Below are 20,227 nucleotides of genomic sequence, written 5' to 3' on the forward strand. Positions count from 1 at the left end.
ATAGTGTCATTGTTAATAATCCAGAAGCTCAAGCCAACATTTCATGGGTTCAAATTCGAGCAGTGAGTGGAATTTAAGCTATTTTCAGTAAGCTTCTCAGTGAAGCTATTCTCAGTAATGGTTACCATCAAACCATAATCCAAGAGAAAAAAAAAGTCAATACCTTCCTAAATAACCATTGGGGAAGGAAATGATCTGTCTGGCCTATTTGTGACTCCTGACCAATGTAGCATCATCGACTCAACTACCCTCTGAAATGGTTTGGCAATACACTCTGTTTGGGGACAAAAGCACGATTTTCCAGGGATGTTCACATCTCATGAAGTAATAAAGAAATAAAGGCTAGTGGGGCTCGAGCAAAGCTCAATTCTGTCTAGAGGTGCACGTTCCAGCAAATCACTGGATGAGATGAGATTTTGGATCCTTTCCCACCCTTAGTTAATTCATGAGAGAGGGGATTAAAACCTGGAATTGGACCAAGCTCTCGGGCCCAGGAGATCCATAAAAATCATTCCATTTAGAAAGCAAGGCTTATATTTATATAGCACTTCCTTGGCATTGGGGCACCCAAAAAGCATTGAAGCTTTTTTCCACTTCTTGGAAATGTCGAGAATGTCACAACTATTTTGTACACAATGTTCTCACAAACAACCACATAATAATCAGCAGGTTGTATTCTGGTATGTTTCAGAGATAAATATTGGTCAGGACAAAGAAAACTCTCCTAAACTTCTTCAAAAATAAAATAATAGAATCTTTTACATCCATGAGGGGGAGCAGGTATGGCTTTGGTTTAAAGTCTAACCTAAATACAGCACTTATTGCTGTGCTGCATTCAGTAAGTGAAGAGGAGCCTAGAAACGAGTTCAAGACTTTCAGCAAGACAGCAATGGAGACAATTTGTTAAGAAAAATAAACTTCATTGTTCACTTCAAAAATATTAGAAACAATTCATTCAGCAGAGCAAATATTACTTCATTCTCAATTTTCCTGAACTCCTTCTGGAGCAGTACAACCTTCCAACAGTATTGTGAACTTCAGCAGCACAAATACTCTTGGAGAGTCAAACAAAAAACTCCAAGAGCTTCTAGAGCAAGCAAGCTCACCACACTACATCATTTAATCAAGTAGGAGAAAGTGAGGACTGCAGATGCTGGAGATCAGAGCTGAAAAATGTGTTGCTGGAAAAGGGCTTATGCCCAAAACATCGATTCTCCTGCTCCTTGGATGCTGCCTGACCTGCTGCGCTTTTCCAGCAACACATTTTTCATCATTTAATCAAGTGTCAACTCATCACTGCATTAAAGAAAGCTTGTAGTAAGAGTAATGGCAGAAATAAAATTTAATTTAATATTTTCATTTAAATGAAAAATTACAAAGTTTTACAAACAATAAACAGTTGCCGGAACAGTGGACTCGTTTGTTCTCCATGAAGCTGAACATATTCATCAAAGCATATGACCATTATCATTTGGTGACTGTTGATGCGCATAAATGATACTGTCGTTGTCTTCACAAACAACTGTGACAGAACTGGAAGGATGAATCACTTGATCGTTTGTCTGTGAGCAAGTCTGAAAATTTGAACAACAAAAGATTAGTTAAAAACATTGAAAATTGACAGATATCTGCACAAATCTGTGAAGTTATACTTTTAATTTCTCTTCACATCAAAAGGGCAAATTTGAGCTCTTTTCTCTTACCATTCTATTTTTACATGCAGCTTGCACATTAAAAAAATTATTGGAAGCAGCTTCACAAAATTTACCCTCTAAATTATGCTGCTGTGGTGTACAACTACGTTTAGATCCTCAGTATCAGCAATATTTCATAGGCTAACAAGGAAGACAACTTTAAAAAAATAATAATAGATACCAATAACAAGCCACAGATTAAGGTGTTGCAAATTCACACTATCAGCCAGGGAGGGGCAAAAATAAAGTGAGGTTACTACTAAAAGAAGTCAAGATTTAGAAGGGACACTGTTGCTGCTTCTCAACAGAATACAATAACAGCATTACAACAACCACCAATTCAGGAATCATTACTAACAGCCCTCTCATCTGTTAGTATCATGGGACATCTTGAGGTGGTTTACATCACCTCTGGAAAACAAAAGTTGACGCTTCAATTTTAACTTAAAAATGTGTTGCTGGAAAAGCGCAGCAGGTCAGGTAGCATCAAAGGAGGAGAATCAACATTTCGGGCATAAGCCCTTCTTCAGGGCTTATGCCCGAAACGTCGATTCTCCTTCTTCTTTGATGCTGCCTGACCTGCTGCGCTTTTCCAGCAACACATTTTTAAGCTCTGATCCCCAGCATCTGCAGTCGTCACTTTCTCCCGCTTCAATTTTAATCCCTGACATGGAAACCTTGTGCAAGAAACTTTATAATCTCAACGCAGTAGTCATTACTTAGTCAGTCTGGGAAAGCATTCTACAGGTAGGGGGATACAGATTTCCTATTTCTTTAGCTTTGAGTGCTCAAAACAGACTCTTAAAGCAGTGATAAACAGGTGCCCTCCCTCAGCAATGAACAGAAGTTAGAATGTCCCAGCAGAATACGTGAGCCTACTTGGGGATTTGGATTGTTAGGGAAAGTCGTGACAGCAATAGCATATTTGTGTAGCACCTTTAATGTAATAAAGCATCTCATGACACGAGTTTTATAAAACAATGCATAACAGTGGAATCATATCAAGAAATATTTGGTCAGATCAAACAGTTAGTTTTTAAGGAGTGTTTTAAAAATGGAAATTGAGACCAAGAGGTGTAGGGAGGGAAATTCAGAGCTTGGAACCCAGGCAGCTGTTGGCATGGCTACCGATGGTGGATCAATTGAAGTGCACAAATAATCAGAATTAGAGGAGTGCAGACATATCAGAGGGTTATGGGGCTGGTAGAGATTAAAAAATTAGAGAAAGACAGGACCAAGTAGGCCTTATTTTTATGCTGTCTCTTTTTTCCCTTATCAGCCATAGATACCACCTCCTCCGCTTAGCGTGTTTTTTCTTCCTTGGGAGTGCCTCCCAGTAACCGCTGCCATTGCTGTATCTTCCCTTCCGGGTTTTCCTTCCAATCAACTCTGGCCAAGTCTTCCCCTATGCCTTTGCAGTTAACTTTACTCAATTGTAACACAATTACATCTGGTTTCAGCTTCTCCCTCAAACTTCAGGATGAGTTCTTTCATGTTATTTTTACTGCTCCCTAGGGGTTCATTCACCTTAAGCTCCTTAATCAAGCCTACCTCATTACACATCAAATCCAGAATTGCATGTTTCTTAATGGATTCTACAAGCTGCTCCAAAAAAAAATCATTGTAGACATTCCACAAATTCTTTCTCTTGGGATCCACTACCAACCTGATTTTCCCAGTCAACTTACACATGGAAGTCCCCCATGATTATTGTAATAGTGCCCTTCTTACATGCTTTTTCTATTTCCGGATTTATTTTATGTCTCACATCCTGACTACTACTAAGTTGGGAGTGGTTGCTCTACGATGGCAATAAAAGCCAGTAATGTTTATTACACATTGACACAACACAGGATATATTCAGGATAGTGTGGATACATCAAATATCTCAGCAGACTGTGCAGTGAAGAGAATGAAGATAATAGAAATTAGATAGCAGTGATTCTAAATTTTGGACAGTGCTATAACTGGAGTAACTGCATACAACGCTGATCACTGTACAATGATAGTGAGGTCCTGAAATATTGAACAAGAGGAGGCGGCTATTTAGTCCCTTGAGACTTTTTCATCATTTATTGTATTCAAATTCTGTATCCAAAATACAATTATACACCTTACCTATCCCTTAATACTCTTGGTTAGCAAAATGATTAAATTTAAATCTTAAACTATTGTTAATTTTGTGACGAAGCTCCATTCCATGGAGCTCCAACAATCCTTTCCATGAAGAAGTGTTTCCTAACCTCACTGGAATGGCCTGACTCTGATTTAATGATCGTGTTAAAACTCCCTTCAGGATTTTTCTACATACCCTTTTAACTTTTTTTGAAATCTTAAAGTAAAACATCACTCAAAACAGCCCTCAACTTACATTCCAGGGAATAATAGTTTACATGTGAAAGGCATTATTGAGTATCTTTTAAAGTATTCAAAATCTTGCAGGATATACAGGAGACAAACCTCAATCACTGATTCTACAGGAGGCATTGGTTGTAAGTTCAGTGTTTTTAACTGCGTAAGAATTGGCACTTCAGCCCATCATGAGAATGCTGGTAATCAAACATCTGTCTATTCTAATGCCATTTACCAGCACTTGGTCTGTAGCCTTGTATGCTGTGGTGTTTCAAGAGTTGCCTAGATACTTTAGTGTCTTTAGGGTTCCTATATCTACACCTTTTAGGCAGTGATATCATCCTCTTGGTGAAAAACTATTCCCTCAAATCCCCTTTAAACCTTCTGCTCCTCACTTTAAAGCTGCACCTCCGGTTATTGACCTCTTTACTAAGGTAAAATGTTTCTCCCTATCTACGCAGCCCAATTTTGCACACCTCAATCAGGGCTCCACCTCAACTTCTCTGCACTCAGGAAAACAGCCCCAGCCTATGAAGTCTCTCTAGTGCAATCATGTCTTTCATATAGTGTGGCAAACTGTACTCCAGCTGTAGTCTACCCAATGTTTTATACAGCTCCATTATAACCACTTTGTTTTTATATTCAATGACTGTTAATAAAGGTGGGTGCCTTCTTAGTCACCTTGTGTCTTGTTGCTTCCAAGGTCTATAGTCGTGCATTAAAAGGTCATTTTGATCCTCTGTGTCTCCGAGGGTCTTACCATTCAAAGTTACTTTTTTAAAAACCGAAAGAACTGCAGATGCTGTACATTAGAAAGAGGTTGCTGGAAAAGCTTAGCAGGTCTAGCAGCATCTGTGAAGAGAAATCAAAGTTAACTTTTTGGGTCCAATGACTTTCCTCAGAATAGTCCTGAGGAAGGGCCCCCAGACATGAAATGTTAATTTTGATTTCTCTTCACAGATGTTACTTCTCTGTCTTGTCAGATCTCTCAAAATGTATCACATCACACTTTTCAGTATTAAGATTCCATTCGCCACTATTCAGCCCAAATATATCCTCCGTAGTCGAAGTATTTTCTCTTTGGCATTTACATACCAACTTGCAACAGGAAGGAATGAAGCACTGATGTGTTACACATTTCAGAGGGAGCGGTGTGTTGGGAGCAAAGGAGGAGTGGACATGGGTATCCCAGAAGGAACAGTTCTTGTAGAAGGCTGACAGGGAAGGGAATGTCTGTCTGGAGGTGGCAAAATGGCACCTCATGATCCACTGGATGGGGATGCTGGTAGCATGTTGGATGACGACAAGGGAGACCCTATTGCTGCTGTGGGAGGGAAGAGAGGGGTGAGGGCTGAAGTGCGGGAGATGGGACTGACCTGCCTGAGGGCCCTGTCAATTACAGTGCCAGAGAATCCTCAGTTGAGGAAGAAGATGGACAATTCCAATTCCATTTTCCACCACTTGACCCAGTGCTGTGCATGCCTTGGCATCAGAACAACACATTTAAATAAGTTCTAAATGCTATGAGAGTTTCTGTTTCCACCACTCTTACAGGCACCCTCTGGGTGAAGACATTTTTCCTTACATCCCCACTGAACCTCCTGCCTTAAATCTATGACACTTGTCATTGACCCCTTCAAGGGAAAAGTTCCTTTCTGTCTATCCTATCTATTTATAGATCTCCTTCATGCTCCCCTTTGGTCTCCTCCAATGAAATCAACCCTATTTATCCAAACTCTCTTCATAGCTAAACCATTCAGCAGCATTCCCTCTAATTTTCTTCCAGAACAGAAAGTCAACATCACAACTGGCCTGCCATACTGATTGCCATATACAGAACATTGGCGCAGCAGCAGCTTAGAAGGAACACTGCTTTCCAGCCTTGGTAAATCCCTTCTGCATCCTCTCCAGTGTAATCACAAACCTCCTAGAATGTGGGTTCCAGAACTGCACACAATATTCTAGCTGTGGCCTAACCAACAATTTATATAGTTCCAGCATACATTCACTGCTCTTGAACTCTATGGCTTGGCTAATAAAGACAAGCAGTTGGGATCAGAGTGGTGCTGGAAAAGCACAGCAAGTCAGACAGTATCTGAGGAGCAGGAAAATCAATGTTTCGGGCAAAAGCCTTTAATCAGGAATAGAGGCAGGCTGCCTTCAGGGTGGAGAGATAAATGGGGGGGGTTAGTGGAACACTTCAACCCCAGGGCATCAATGTGGATTTCACCAGTTTCCTCATTTCTCCTCTCCTCACCTTAACCCAGTTCCAACCTTCCACCTCAGCACTGTTCTCATGACCTGTCCTACCTGCCTACCTTCTTTTCCACCTATCCACTCCACCCTCCTCTCAGACCTATCACCTTCATCCACACCCCCATTCACCTATTTTACTCTTTGCTACCAATCCCCCACCCCCCATTTATCTCTCCACTCTGGCGGCTCCCTGTTTCTATTCCTGATGAAGGGCCTTTGCCTGAAATGTCGATTTTCCTGCTTCTCAGATGCAGCCTGACCTGCTGCGCTTTTCCAGCACCACTCTAATCTGGTTTCCAGCATCTGCAGTCCTCACTTTTGCCTAACAAAGACAAGCATTCCATCTGCCTTTTTAACCACTTTATCTACCTGGAAGAAGTGAAGACTGCGGATGCTGGAGGTCAGAGTCAAAGAGTGTGGTGCTGGAAAAGCACTGTCTGTCAGGTAGCATCCAAGCAGTAGGAGAATCAATGTTTCAAGTATAAGCCATTCCTGATCAAGGGCTTATGCCCGAAACGTCGACTCTCCTGCTCCTCGGATGCTGTCTGACCAGCTGTGTTTTTCCAGGACCACACTCTTCGACACATTATCTACCTGTCCTACTACCTTAAGGGATCAATGCATACTAAGGTCCTGCTAATCCTCAGTGCTTCCCAGGTTCCAACCATTAATCTTGTATTGCCTTGCCTTGTTTGACCTGTTCAAGTGTATAACCTCACTTATCTGGACTGCAATCCATTGCCCTCGGACAATATGATCAGCCCTGTGCAATCTAAGATTATCCTATTTACCACACCAAATTTTCACAACATCTGAGAATTTAGTGCTTGACTGTCTTATGTTCAAGTCTAAATCATTTGTACATACCACAAACAGTAAGGGACATAACACTGTCCTCCAGTCCTCTGGCAACTCTCGTGTGGTCAGACAGGAATTGAAAATTACTGAGCGCACTTCTAATATTTTCTCGCTTTCCTCACTCAAGTAGATGTTAGGCTTCACTACCTAACATTGAGCCCAGGACTGCAGCTTCACATTGGGCCTTCTACACACTGGCTTAAAAAGCGCTCCTGAATGCATTTTAACAATTCTGCTCCCTCTAAACCATTCATTCTGACTACCCCAGTTAATAAAGGGGAAGTTAGAATCTCTTACCATTATTACCCTATTATTTTCACACTTCTGAGACATACCCCTCCTTGCTTGCTTGGAATACTATAGTACACCTCCAGGTAAGTGACAAGCCCCCTCTCTGATTTCAAGTTTCACCCATATGGCCTAATTTGAAGAACCTTCTAAGATATTATCCCTCAACTTCAGTAATTGACTTTGATCAATACTGTAACACCTGCCCAGCCATTGCCCTCCCACAACCATGTCTCTGTGACAGAAATGCTGTCCCAACCCTATGCGTTAGTCAACACCCTCAAATCATCTACCTTACTCAAGACTCCCAACATTAAAACAATTAACATTCAGCCTTCTGATTCGACTTTGTTTGCAATGCCTTCTGGACTAACCTGACGCTTTGTCTATACTTGTCTGTGTATCACCCCCTGCTGTACCTCCACTCTTTGGCACTGCACTACAAAATATGTGAAGCATCCACCTAGGTCTCTCAACAAACATGCTAGAGTGAACCCTTTGCCTACCATCTCCATTATTTTCAGCTTCTCCTTGGAAATAATATTTTTGTTTTTAAGTTGGTCCACAAGACTTTCCATGGCTTTCAGCCGGACTGAATTCCTCCTTTCACGTTGCTGTATAACTTTCACTTTTTTTTGCAAGTTAGCAATAATTCTTTCAAGCTGATCTATTGTAAGGTCACTTTTGTAGTACGAATGTTCACCTTGTACTTCTGAGAGGTCAGGCAGTGCAGGCACAACTGTTTCTACTGCAGCAATGACTGCCCCAGTGGGCATAACTGCGTGATTTTGCACGATTGGTGAAGTTGACATAATTGGTACAACGACAGCAGAAGGCACTGTCAGTAGTGTTTCAAAGCCAGACAGTTTTGTCAAAGTTTCAGTTGCTGCTGCCATTAATATGGATGATGTTGGAGAAGATAGGTTGGTGAGTGATAATGTTTGATCAGTCGATACTGCAGCTGAAGCAGTTTCAACATCCTCAAAATTGGACATTGCTGGAGTAAAAGGGACTGATGTTGGAGGTTTTAACTGGAACGATGTCAGCATTTCAATATCTTGAGCAGCTGGAAGCACCGTTTCTACTGGTCCTGGCTCTGATTCCTCACATATCTGTGTTGACACAAGCTGTGAAGTTTCAACTGTTGGCAAAGCTGTAGCTGTTGTTCCAGTTTGAACTGATGTCAATGCTGGTGTAAGTGGAACAGTTTCAACAGCTGCAACATTTCCAAATGGCAATAGCGATGGCTCCATTAGTACAGGTGGAGGAGATCTGCCTTTGTCTATTTGCAATAACTGAAAGGGATTCACTGCCACATTCAGTAAAGGTTGAACAGCTGGTGTAATTGATTCAGACGTAGAGTCAATACAGACACTGCCAGAAGTTACAGGTACCTTATCAGCTGCATTAATTGAATTTGATGAAGTTGACAGAGTTGGTTCTGTTGTCATAACTAACAATGTAAGCGCATCTGGCTCACTCATTTTATGTGATTGAACTGGAACAGTTTGCATTTGCAACATCATTTCATCTTCATTGTTATGATCTTCCAACCTCTTTTTTTTCCATTTATTTCCAATTGATCGAGCAAGGGCTTTCCTTTTCTAGGGAAATATTTTTAAATTAGAAATTTCAAGAATACAATTGATCCCACAGAAACATTTTAACATGCATTAACTACAGTTATCACACACAGATCTTTTTTAAGCTGCCCTCATTGCTACTGAAGACCTTTGGAAACTAATTGTCCATTATTATGTTGATACTGTTCAAATTAATTAATCCTATTTGGCAATACATATTTAAAAGTTTCCTAGTTTAAACCTGTAAAAAAGGAACACAAAAGATGCCCTATTGCCTATTCAATGTCAGTTACACCCAGTTGCATAAACATGAATCTGTAAGGACTAGAAAACCCAAATGTGCTTGTTGCCCTGCTGCAAGTTGGCTAACCTCAGCTAGGACAACAACTGGTGCTTCTACAATTAACCTCAACTCTTTGGGCGAGGGGGTAGGAATGGTGAGGGGTTTCAGCTTCTGGCCAAGATATACTGATCCTTTTTTGCTATTCTCAACCACATGGTATCCTGTTTCACAGAATCTCGGTTCTTTAATTTGATCTATCGGTTAGAGAAGTCTCTATTTGTGGGTATCTGAGAGATCAGTACAAGGCCTCTCACAATGTAACAATCTCTAACATTCACCATTTTCATTTGTACATAGATTGACAAGCTGAGCGAGATTGCTAATGGTTTGAACTTTCATTTCTAATGTCTTTTAGGGGAGGCGACAGCTTAGCAGTATTATCGCTGGACTATTAATCCAGAGATGAAAAGCATGGCACTAGACCAGCACAGCAGGTCGGGCAGCATCCAAGAAGCAGGAAAGTCGATCTTTCGGGCATAAGCCCTTCATCAGGAATGTGGGGGGGGAGATGGCTGAGAAATAATTAGAAAAGTGGGGGGGCGGGGAAGATGGGTGTAGCTGGGATAGCGATAGGTGGTGGGTGATAGTGATATGTCAGAAAGGGAGGATGGAGCAGCAGGTAGATGGGAAGGAAGATGGACAGTTAAGACAGGTCAAGAGGACAGTTGGAGAGTTGGATCTAGGATGAGGTGGTGGAGATTTGGAAACTAGTGAAGTCGATGTTGATGTGATTGAAGGGTCCCAAGGCAGACAATGAGATGCTTTTCCTCCAGTCATCAGTACAAGAGGCCCAGGACTTGCATGTCCTTGGTGGAGTGGGAGGGGGAGTTGAAATAGTCAGCCACAGGGCGGTGGGGCTGCTCGGTGCATGTGTCCCAGAGATGTTCCCTGAAATGTTCGGCAAATTGGCGCCCTGTCTCCCCAATATACAGGAGACCACATTGAGAGCAATGGACACAGTAGATGAGACATTTGGAGGGGGGGGGGGGGCAGGTTTATACCTCTTGCAGCAGCAAGGAAAGGTGCCAAGTGTGATCCAGACACTCAGGTAATGCTCTGGGGACCTGAATTTGAATCTTATTATGGTAGACTGTGGAATTTAAACTCAATGAAAATCTGAAATTACAAGTCTAATGCGGAGCATTTAGCCATCTTTGATTTTTGGAAAAAACCCATCTCGTTCACCCATCCCTTTACAGAAGGAAGCTGCCATCCTTACCTGATTGGGCCTACATGAAAGTCCAGACTCACAGCAATGCAGCTCCCTCTGGGCAAGTACTGATACCCTTACCTTGTGAATGAATTTTTTTTAAAAAGCCCTCAAGATGTTCCCAAAGCATCAAGTAGCAAATGAGCTACTTTGAAATTAAGTATTGTTATATGCAGCCTACATAACATCCCACTGATAGTATTGAGATGAAGATGGATAATGAGTCAGTTTTTTAAAAGTGTTACTGAAGGATCAATGATAACCAGGATACCATTGGAACTGCCCGGTTTATCCTTTCAATTAGTTACCTTGGATAGTTGTGGCCTCAGTTTTAAAATAGTATCAGAAATGGCACCATCTTCAGTACAGTGCTTTCTTGGTCATTCAGAAAGTTATCCATCTAGATTACATGCTGAAGCCCTACAATAGGGCTTCCAACTCAAGAGAAAAATGTGGAATCATAGAATCAAGCTGCTTGTACTCTAATGAAAATTGGTGTCCTCAAATCAACAGAATAATTAGAAAATTTAAAAAGCTTCTGAAAATATTGTTTCAACAGTCCCTTTGTGACCCCTACCATCTCGAAGGACAAAGGCAGCTGATGTATGGGAATACTTGCTCCAAAAAAGGTGTAGTGGACAGGAAAAAGATTATCTCAGTACAACGGGATCTTGATCAGATGGACCTAATGGACTGAGGAATGGCAGATGGAGTTTAATTTAGGTAAAGGCAAGGTGCTACGTTTTGGAAAAGCAAATCAGAGCAGGACTTATATTTAATGGTAAGGTCCTAGGGAATTTTGCTGAACAAAGAGACCTTGGAGTGCAGGTTCATAGTTCGTTGAAAGTAGAGTTGCAGTAGTTAGGATCGTGAAGGCAGCGTTTGGTATGCTTTTCTCTATTAGAGGAGTTGGGAGGTCATGCTGCGGCTGTACAGAACATTAATTAGGCCACTATTGGAATATTGCATGCAATTCTAGGTTCAGACAAGGATTTATTAGGATGTTGCCAGGGTTGGTTGATTTGAGCTACAGGGTGAGGCTGTATTCAGTTTTAAAATAGTATCATATTTTAATACCTTAAAATAGGCTGAGGCGGTTTCCTCTAGAACATCGGAGGCTGAGGGGTGACCTGATAGAGGTTTATAAAATCAGGAGGGGCATAGATAGGATAAATAGACAAGGTATTTTCCCTGGGGTGGGGGAGTCCAGAACTAGACAGCATAGGTTTAGGGTGAGAGGGGAAATATGAAAGGAACCGAAGGGGCAACTTTTACATGCAGAGAGTGGTGCATGTATAGAATGAGCTGCCAGAGGAAGTGGTGGAGAATGGTACAATTACAACATTTAAAAGGAGTCTGGATGGTATATGAATAGTAAAGGTTTAGAAGGATATGGGCCAAATGCTGACAAATGGGACTAGATTGGGTTAACATATGTGGTCAGCACAGATGAGTTGGACCGAAGGATCTGTTTCTGTGCTGTATATCTCTATGACTCGAAGTCACAAACCATTCTGACCTGGAAATATATTACAGTTCCTTCACTGTTGCTGTGTCAAATCTTGTAATTCCTTCCCCAACCGCACTGTGGGTGTCCCTATACCCTAAGGACTTCAGCAGCTCAAGAAGGCAGCTTTCCACCATCTTCTTCAGGACAAGTAAGGATAGGCAATGAAGGCTGACCTTGCCAGCATCGCCACATTTTGTGAATAAGTGTTTTAAAAAAAACATGCAAGAGGATTTGGAGCAAATGGGGAGGAAATGCCAATCATATTATAGAGGTATACAGCACAGAAATACACTCTTCTGTCCAACTCATCCGTACTGACTAAGTTTCCTAAATAAAACTAATCCCCAATTGCCTGCGTTTGGCTCATATCCTTCTGAACATTTTCTATTTATATACCTTTCCAAATGTCTGTTAATGTTGTAACTGTTACTGTGTCCAGCACTTCCTCTGGTAGTTTATTTCACATACAAATCAGCCTGTGAGAAAAAGTTGCCCTCGGCTCCCTTTCAATTCTTTCTCCTCTTGTGGCTATGTTTCAAATTTCTCTTATTTTTTCAATTAATTCACAAATAAAGCACTGTTTACTGCTCATCCCTAAAGCCAATATACATTCAGCATGTTTGGTTGGAGTTTAGAGTCAGAAGCCAGATGCTGGGCAAAGACTGTAGGCTTCCTTTTCAAAAGGGCATTGTGATCCAGTTGGATTTTAAAATTTAAATCTCTCAGCTTTGAGATTACTTTCACTGGTCACAGTTTGCTTTCATTTTCAGATTTTTAAAATAAAACCAATTTCAAATTCTGATTTTTAACACAAATTCTGTGAATTAGCAGCCCAGGTTTCTTGGGCCTAGGCCACTCATTCACTTTGCCACCAGTTAGTGAGTCTGGTAAGAATACATCAAGGGTTCACTTCAGTTCCATTTCTTCAAGCTACCAGAGCCTTATTTCCAGGTGTACTCCTCATCTATTTTCGGTAGATTTCAGCATTATCCCACAAATTTTGAAAAAGCACACACAGGAATATTCAAACCTACTGTGACCAAACATACCGTAGGCTGCTCTGGAAAAGAAAACATTGTAGGTACAGCATCTGCTTTCAAGTATCGTGTCCCCCATTTCCATTCAAAGTTGTCAGGAGTAAAGTGCTCACTGCAGATGTACTGGTATTGAGATGGAAGCCATTTCTCCTTTTTCATGTTGGAAAGCCATTTTGCGAGTCTCTCTTTGTCATTCAATGGAAACCTCAATCAAAACAAAAGTAGCTCCTGAGAGACTCAAAACAAAAATGGATTCTCCTGATGCTATAGGTAACAGTTTAGTGTTTTATCAACAACTTTCCCAACTCACCAAGACCCCGAGCACTCTTTACATGTTAATTTTTAACCAAGAAATTAAGACTTCTCCACAATTCAACACTAATCAGAAAAGCTCATTGATCATGAATTCTCAGATATAGCAATCGCCTCCACTGGAGATGAAACAGCGACAGGTGATATCGTGGACAGTGTTGAAGGTTATCTACGATTACAAAGAGATCTTTATCAATTTGGTCAATGCGCTAAGTGGCAGATGGAATTTAATTTGGATAAATGTGAGGTGTTACATTTTGGTAAAACAAACAAGGGCAGGACATATACAATTAATGGTAGGACCTTGGGTAGTGTTAAGCCACCCCACTGATCTCCAGATATACAAGGATAGAACACCCCTGATCCCTGATCCTTACCTTTCACCCCACTGATCTCCAGATATACAAGGACAGACCACCCCGATCCTCACTTTCCACCCGACTAATGTCCGGATGCATCATGTAAACCTCCGCCATTTCTACCACCTACAAACAGACCCCACCGCTAGAGACATATTTCCCTCCCCATCCCTATTGGTGTTCCACATACACCATTCCTTCTGTGACTCCCTCGTTAGGTCCACGCCCCCCCTCCCCCACCAACCCACCCTCAACACCTGGCACCTTCCCATGCTGCTGCAACAGGCACAAAACCTGCACTCACACCTACCCCCCCTCACCTCCATCCAAGGCCCCAAAGGACCTTTTCACATCCGGCAGAGATTTTCCTGCACATCCACCCACCTCACCTACTGTGACTGTTGCTCTTGTTGTGCTCTCCTCTACATCGGGGAGACAAGAAGCCAACTCACAGCGCGTTTCAGGGAACACCTCTGGGGGAACACACACCAAATAACTCTATTGTCCTGACCACTTCAACTCCCTCTCCCCCACTGGCAATTCCTAGCCGCCTGACAACAGGAGAAAGAACACCTCATCTTAAGCGTCGGGATTTGACAACCACACAACATCAACATTGACTTCACTAGTTTCAAAATCTGGCTGCCTGCTATAGGAAGGATATGATTAAGCTCGAGAGGGTTCAGAAAGATTTACCAGGATGTTGCCAGAAATGGAGGATTTGAGAAATAATAATAGGCTGGATAGGCTGTTTTTTTCCCCCACTGGAACTTAGGAGGTTGAGGGGTGACATTATAGAAATTCAGAAGGGCAGCACGATGGCTCAGTGGCTAGCACTGCTGCCTCACAGCGCCAGGGACTAGGTTCAATTCCAGCCACAGGTGATTGTGTTGAGTTTGCACATTCTCCCTGTGTCTGCATGGGTCACCTCTGGGTACTCCAGTTTCCTCCCACAATCCAAAGATGTGCAGGTTAGATGAACTGGCGGTGCTGAACTGCCCATAGTGTTCAGGGATGTGGAGGTTACGTGCTTTAGACATTGGTAAATATAGGTTAAGGGTTCAGGTCATTCTTCGGAGGGTGGGTGTGGACTTGTTGGGCCAAAGGGCCTGTTTCCACACTGTTGTGATTCTAACTCTATAGACAATGTGTATTGCAAAGGTCTTTTCCCCACGGTTGGGGAAGTTCAAAACTCTGGAGCAAAACCAGACCAGAGTTTAATTCCAGCCTTGAGTGACTGGCTCTGTGGAATTTACATATTCTTGTGTCTGTGTGGATTTCAAAAGAAGTGCAGGTTAAGTGGATTGGTTGGGCTATATTGTACCATACTGTTCAAGAATGTGCAGGCTAGGTGGATTAGCCATGCAAAAGCAGGGTTGCAAGGATCAGGTGGGTATTGGGACTCAGTAGGATGCCCTTGAGAGAGTTGATATCTACAAGATGCACTGCAGAAATTCAAAGATCTCAGACAGCACCTTCCAAATCCACGACCAAGGGACAAGGGTTGCAGATACATGGGAACACCATCACTTGCAAGTTCCCCTCCAAGTCACTCACCATCCTGACTTGGAAATATATTGCCATTCCTTCACTGTTGCTTGGTCAAAATCCTGGAATTCCCTCCTTAATGGCATTGTGAATCAACCTTCAGCAGGTAGATAACAGCTCATCAATACCTTTTCAAGGGCAACTAGGGACAGGCAATGAAGGCTGGCCAACTAGTGACACCCACATCCCACAAAATGAGTAAATATAAAAAAAGTTGATGCAGACTGGATGGGTCAAGTGCCCTCTTTCCACACCTTTCACTGGGCAGCACGGTGCCTCACAACGCCAGGGACCTGGGTTCAAATCCAGTCTCAGACAACCGTCTGTGTGGAGTTTACACATTCTCCCTGTGTCTGCATGGGTTTCCTCTGGGTGTTCCAGTTTCCTCCCACAATCCAAAGACGTTAGGTGAATTGACTCTGCTAATTTGCCTATAGTGTTCAGGGATGTGTAAGTGAGGTGCATTAGTTAGGGGTAAGTGTAGAGTAATAGGTTTGGGGAACAGGTCTGGGTGTGCTACTCTTCGGAAGGTCTGTGTACACTTGTTGGGCCAAAGGGCCTGTTTCCACACAGTAGGGATTCTTAAAAAAATATTCTACATTAATGTGTTTAAGAGGAATCTGGATGAAACAAAATAGAATATAGAGTACATTTAATGAAGGAGGATGGGAGGAGGTTCCTACAGAGGAAAAACCCACGAGCCAAACAAAACATAGAAAGAGAAGTAGGCCATTCAGCTGATCAAGATTGCTCTGTCATTCAATATGATCAGGGCTGACCTGGATGGAGTCTCAACTGCACTTTTTTGTCTGTCCCAAATAACATCTGACAGACTTGTTGATCAAATATCTAACTTGGCCTTGAATAAATTTATGATTCAGCTTTAACCACTTTCTCAGCAACAGAATTCCACAGACTTACAATGCACTGAGGGAAACCAAAATTTTCCTCTCCATCCACATTTCTTGTAATTTGTTCCCACACTGTGCAGTCCTCCAAGACCTCCAGCTTTCAGAACAGGAATGTGTTGGTCCACCCATTGGCACACACAGAATCTCTGTATGGATTTGTAGCTTAGAGGAAACATGGTTCTCCATTTTAGTCTTAAACTGTATCCTAGCTCCAGTCTCCTGCATAATTAAGTCCCCTCAGAATCACATATTTTGAGATATGCTGCCTGACTCGCTGCACTTTTCCAGCAACACATTTTCAGCTATTTTGAGATATACATATTTCAAGATAAAGAACCCAAAACAGTACATAGTACTCCAGGTGTGGTCTCACCATCACCCTATTCAGCTGCAGTACAACTTCCCTCCTTCTAAATTCCATTTCCCTTATAATAAACATCATTTTACTTGCTTACCTAATCATTTACAGTACCAGATTACCGTGATTCATGTGCAAGGGCACTCGCATCCACCTATATATACCACGTTCTGCAATCACTCGTCATTTAAGTCCTATACTGCTTTCCTCATCTTCTTACCAAAGTTGGCACGTTGAAATTTTCTTACATCATACTGCCTCTGCCACATTTTCCCTTTGCAGACTCTCTACCTCTTCTTGAAAACTTACTTTCCCTATATAAGAAGGAATTGCTGCCAGGCCTGCTGAGTATCTACATTCACTTGCTGTTATGTTTTCACATGTTAGACGCCTAACAGTCTGTGGAGCTGGGTTAGGTGGAAAGGGAGGGCTGAACGGCCTCATCTCTGCTCGTTCCTCTCCCCTCCCTCCATTCACGGGCCCAGTGGACCTCTTGCAGCCAGGACATGTCGACACTCACTTGTAGAAGCTGATCCTTCGCTTATCAGCCGCCAGTTGGCCCGCATGCCGCCAGCAATTAGTCACAGTACAATTCTTGGGCATAATGGCAGCGGCCGCATCCTCAATTCAAACTTCGCTAAACCACCATGGCGTATGGGAGACGTTACTACACAACACACATGCGCACAAACTCCCACGTGATCACCAAAACAAACTGTCTTTCAATACCTAACATTCTGCCAGTATCAAACGTGGAAGCGCCCTTATGATCATCACCATCAATGCAGTATATCGCATCAGATTTCTGCCATCTTTCATACTGGACATTGGGTGTCGCACAATTCATTGCTGAAAGTAAAACTTCGCTGTTCACACTGGTGAACGAACCACTTTAAACAAAGTGTTTCCTGTTGCTGAATAAGATTGTGGTTAAATCTCTGAATTAATAGGATTGCTCTGGCCTCACCTGAAGCAGCGTGCTCTGTTCTGGGCCCCACATTTCAGGAAAATGTTAGTGAAGGTGCATTGAAAATTCAACAGAATGGTTCAAGTGAAGAGGAATTTCAATTACTTGGATTGATTAAAAGAAATTGGTCTCTTTGCATGAAAGTACATTAAGAGAAAATTTAATAGGGATGTTCAAAATACAGAAGGGGACTGACCAGAATATGTTTTCATTTGTGGAAAGATCAAGAACCAGATACCCAGCCAAGAAATATTTAAAGAAATATAATTGTCCATTTATTGTGTTAGGAGAAAATGAGGGCTGCAGACCAGAGCCGATAATGTAGTGCTGGAAAAGCACAGCACGTCAGGCAGCATCTGAGGAGCAGGAGAATCAACGTTGCGGGCATAAACCCTTCATTAGGATTGCTGTGCTTTTCCAGCACCACACTCTCAGCCTTTATTGTATTAACCAGCCCACAGGAAAACCCCAAAACAAAGCTGAGCCTCAGCCAAATAGCTAAAATGTTCTTCAGGACTCAGGCTAGAAAGCCATTGTAGTTGCTGCCAGTATGCAGACTTGAGACAACAAAGGAGTCTCCCTCTGAGGCCAGACATGAGTAAATAGAGAAGAAAGATTTGGCAGTCATCTTTAGTGTGAGAAAGTTCAACCAATATTTTATGGATGTAACTTTATAAAAGTAATGGATCACAAACCCCTGCAAGGGCTACTTAAATAATACAAGGCTTTGCCATCCATAGCTTCAGTTGAATTCAGCAGTGGGCCCTTATTCTCAATGTGCACAAATTGGAATACCGTCCAGGAGACCATGTGACAAATGCAGATGTCTTGAGCCACCTCCCATTGGCAGATACACCATCAGTGGTGCCTCCCTGGAAGAATTCATTCTGGTTTTAAAATTTCTCGACACCCTTCCGGTCCCCGCTGAAAATATCCGACTGTAGATTCAAAAAGATCACATCCTGGCAAACTACCACAGCCCAAAAATGTGCAGGTTAGGTGAATTGGCCATGCTAAATTGCCCATAGTGTTAGCTGAAGGGATAAATGTAGGAGAATGGGTCTGGGTGGGTTGCTCTTCATAGGGTCGGTGTGGACTTGTTGGGCCGAAGGGCCTGTTTCCACACTGTAAGTAATCTAGCTATCTATCTATCTAACTAAAATAGCTGGTGGTGATGGGGGAAATAAAAGGGCCAGTACAACCACAATTGAAACCTTTCTGGACCAGGTGAGACCAGATCACCGTAGAGGACGGCATATTATTATGGGGAGCAAGAGTGATTGTCCTGAGTAAAGATCACAGCAGATAATGGCTGAACTCCACCAAGATTATCCACGTATTTCCAAAACCAAAATGTTCAGAAGAAATGTATCTGGTGGTGAGGATTGGGTGCGTTGGTGGAGCAGTGCTCCCACATTTGTGAGAATGGCTGGGTAAATCCCTGGAACTGGTTACAGATTGACTATGCTGGTCATTCTATGCACTTGTGATCATTCCTGATCATTGTGGATGCCCATTCAAAATGGTTGGATGTGTATAGAGTTCATTCGTCAATCTCAGTACATTTGTGATGCACGGACTTCCAGATGTATTGGTCACAGACAGTGGGATGTGATTTACCAGCAGGGTTTTGAATATTTTCAGTGAACACAAATAGCAGCAGGAACACAGATAGCAGCTACATGCCTCTTCTGAGCAAGGGAGACAGTTTTCTTCAGGGGCCAAAGTTTGTTGTCGAAACCATGGAAATGTCTCTTCATGGGTGGGAGGCAAGGTCAGGTCCTGTTTGAGGGCTGAGGTTCAGGAAGTGGAGGAGATGCAATTGAGGGCATTGTTCATTTCAGGGGAGGGCAGGTCATGGTCCTGGAGTTTGTAACAATGCAAAGCTAAACAACCTAAAGAGCTGCTATGACGCATGACATCCTAGACAGACCATGGGTAACAACTTCACTGTTGCAGGAACTGATGATCTTGTCACTGATTCCTACAATTATGAGATAGACCAACTAGCATCAATAGTTATCAGATAGAGTACATATTTGCTGAAGGCACACTTTAGTCCTGATGGTATTCCAGATGTTGAGATGAGTGACTTTGCTGTTAGTTCATGACTGAAGAATTCTGCCAATTCAGGATTGGGAAATTAAACACTATACATCGTCACCACGCTATCCCCAGTCAAATGGAAAGACTGAATTGGCAGTGTGAAGTGATTGAAACCAAATGGATTTCCTGGAACATTTTTGCCCTCTGACTCAGACTTGGATCTGAGGCACAAATGTCTCCGGAGATCCGCCTGGTTCTAATCACAACACAACAGGAGTCTCCAGAGAGTTCATTGGTAAATTGAGAAATTCCAGCACAAATTTGTACAAGTAATGGAGCATAACTGCTGAACGTGTAGAAAATTGTCCAATCTGAAGACTAATGTTACACTGCACGTAAAGTACTCTATCTACAGCACACAAACTACTGAAGTCAGAATTAGTAGCAAATGTGATTGACAAATTCAAGGTGAAATATCAGAAAGTTAAATTTTACTTTGATAAAACAGTCCTGTAATTTCCAGTGCTGAGCACTGGAGAGCCAATCAGAGTGCAAATGTTCAACAGTTTGAACAAAAGCTAGTCTGTAGCAAATT

At 42.3% G+C, this 20,227-nt stretch overlaps 1 protein-coding gene across 1 annotated transcript; it reads right to left on the minus strand.

Moving 5' to 3' along the window:
- Nucleotides 1-1,327: 1,327 nt before the first annotated feature.
- LOC132836725 (THAP domain-containing protein 5-like) lies at nt 1,328-17,282 on the minus strand. Its single transcript, XM_060856142.1, has 4 exons — nt 17,140-17,282; nt 13,144-13,336; nt 7,955-9,052; nt 1,328-1,574 (listed from the first exon to the last, which is right to left on the minus strand). The coding sequence occupies exons 1-4, from the start codon at nt 17,220-17,222 to the stop codon at nt 1,449-1,451; spliced, it is 1,500 nt and encodes a 499-aa protein (XP_060712125.1). The 5' UTR covers nt 17,223-17,282; the 3' UTR covers nt 1,328-1,448.
- Nucleotides 17,283-20,227: the final 2,945 nt, after the last annotated feature.

The sequence above is a fragment of the Hemiscyllium ocellatum genome, chromosome 47 (genome assembly GCF_020745735.1).
Source record: "Hemiscyllium ocellatum isolate sHemOce1 chromosome 47, sHemOce1.pat.X.cur, whole genome shotgun sequence".
NCBI classification, from domain to species: Eukaryota; Metazoa; Chordata; class Chondrichthyes; order Orectolobiformes; family Hemiscylliidae; genus Hemiscyllium; species Hemiscyllium ocellatum.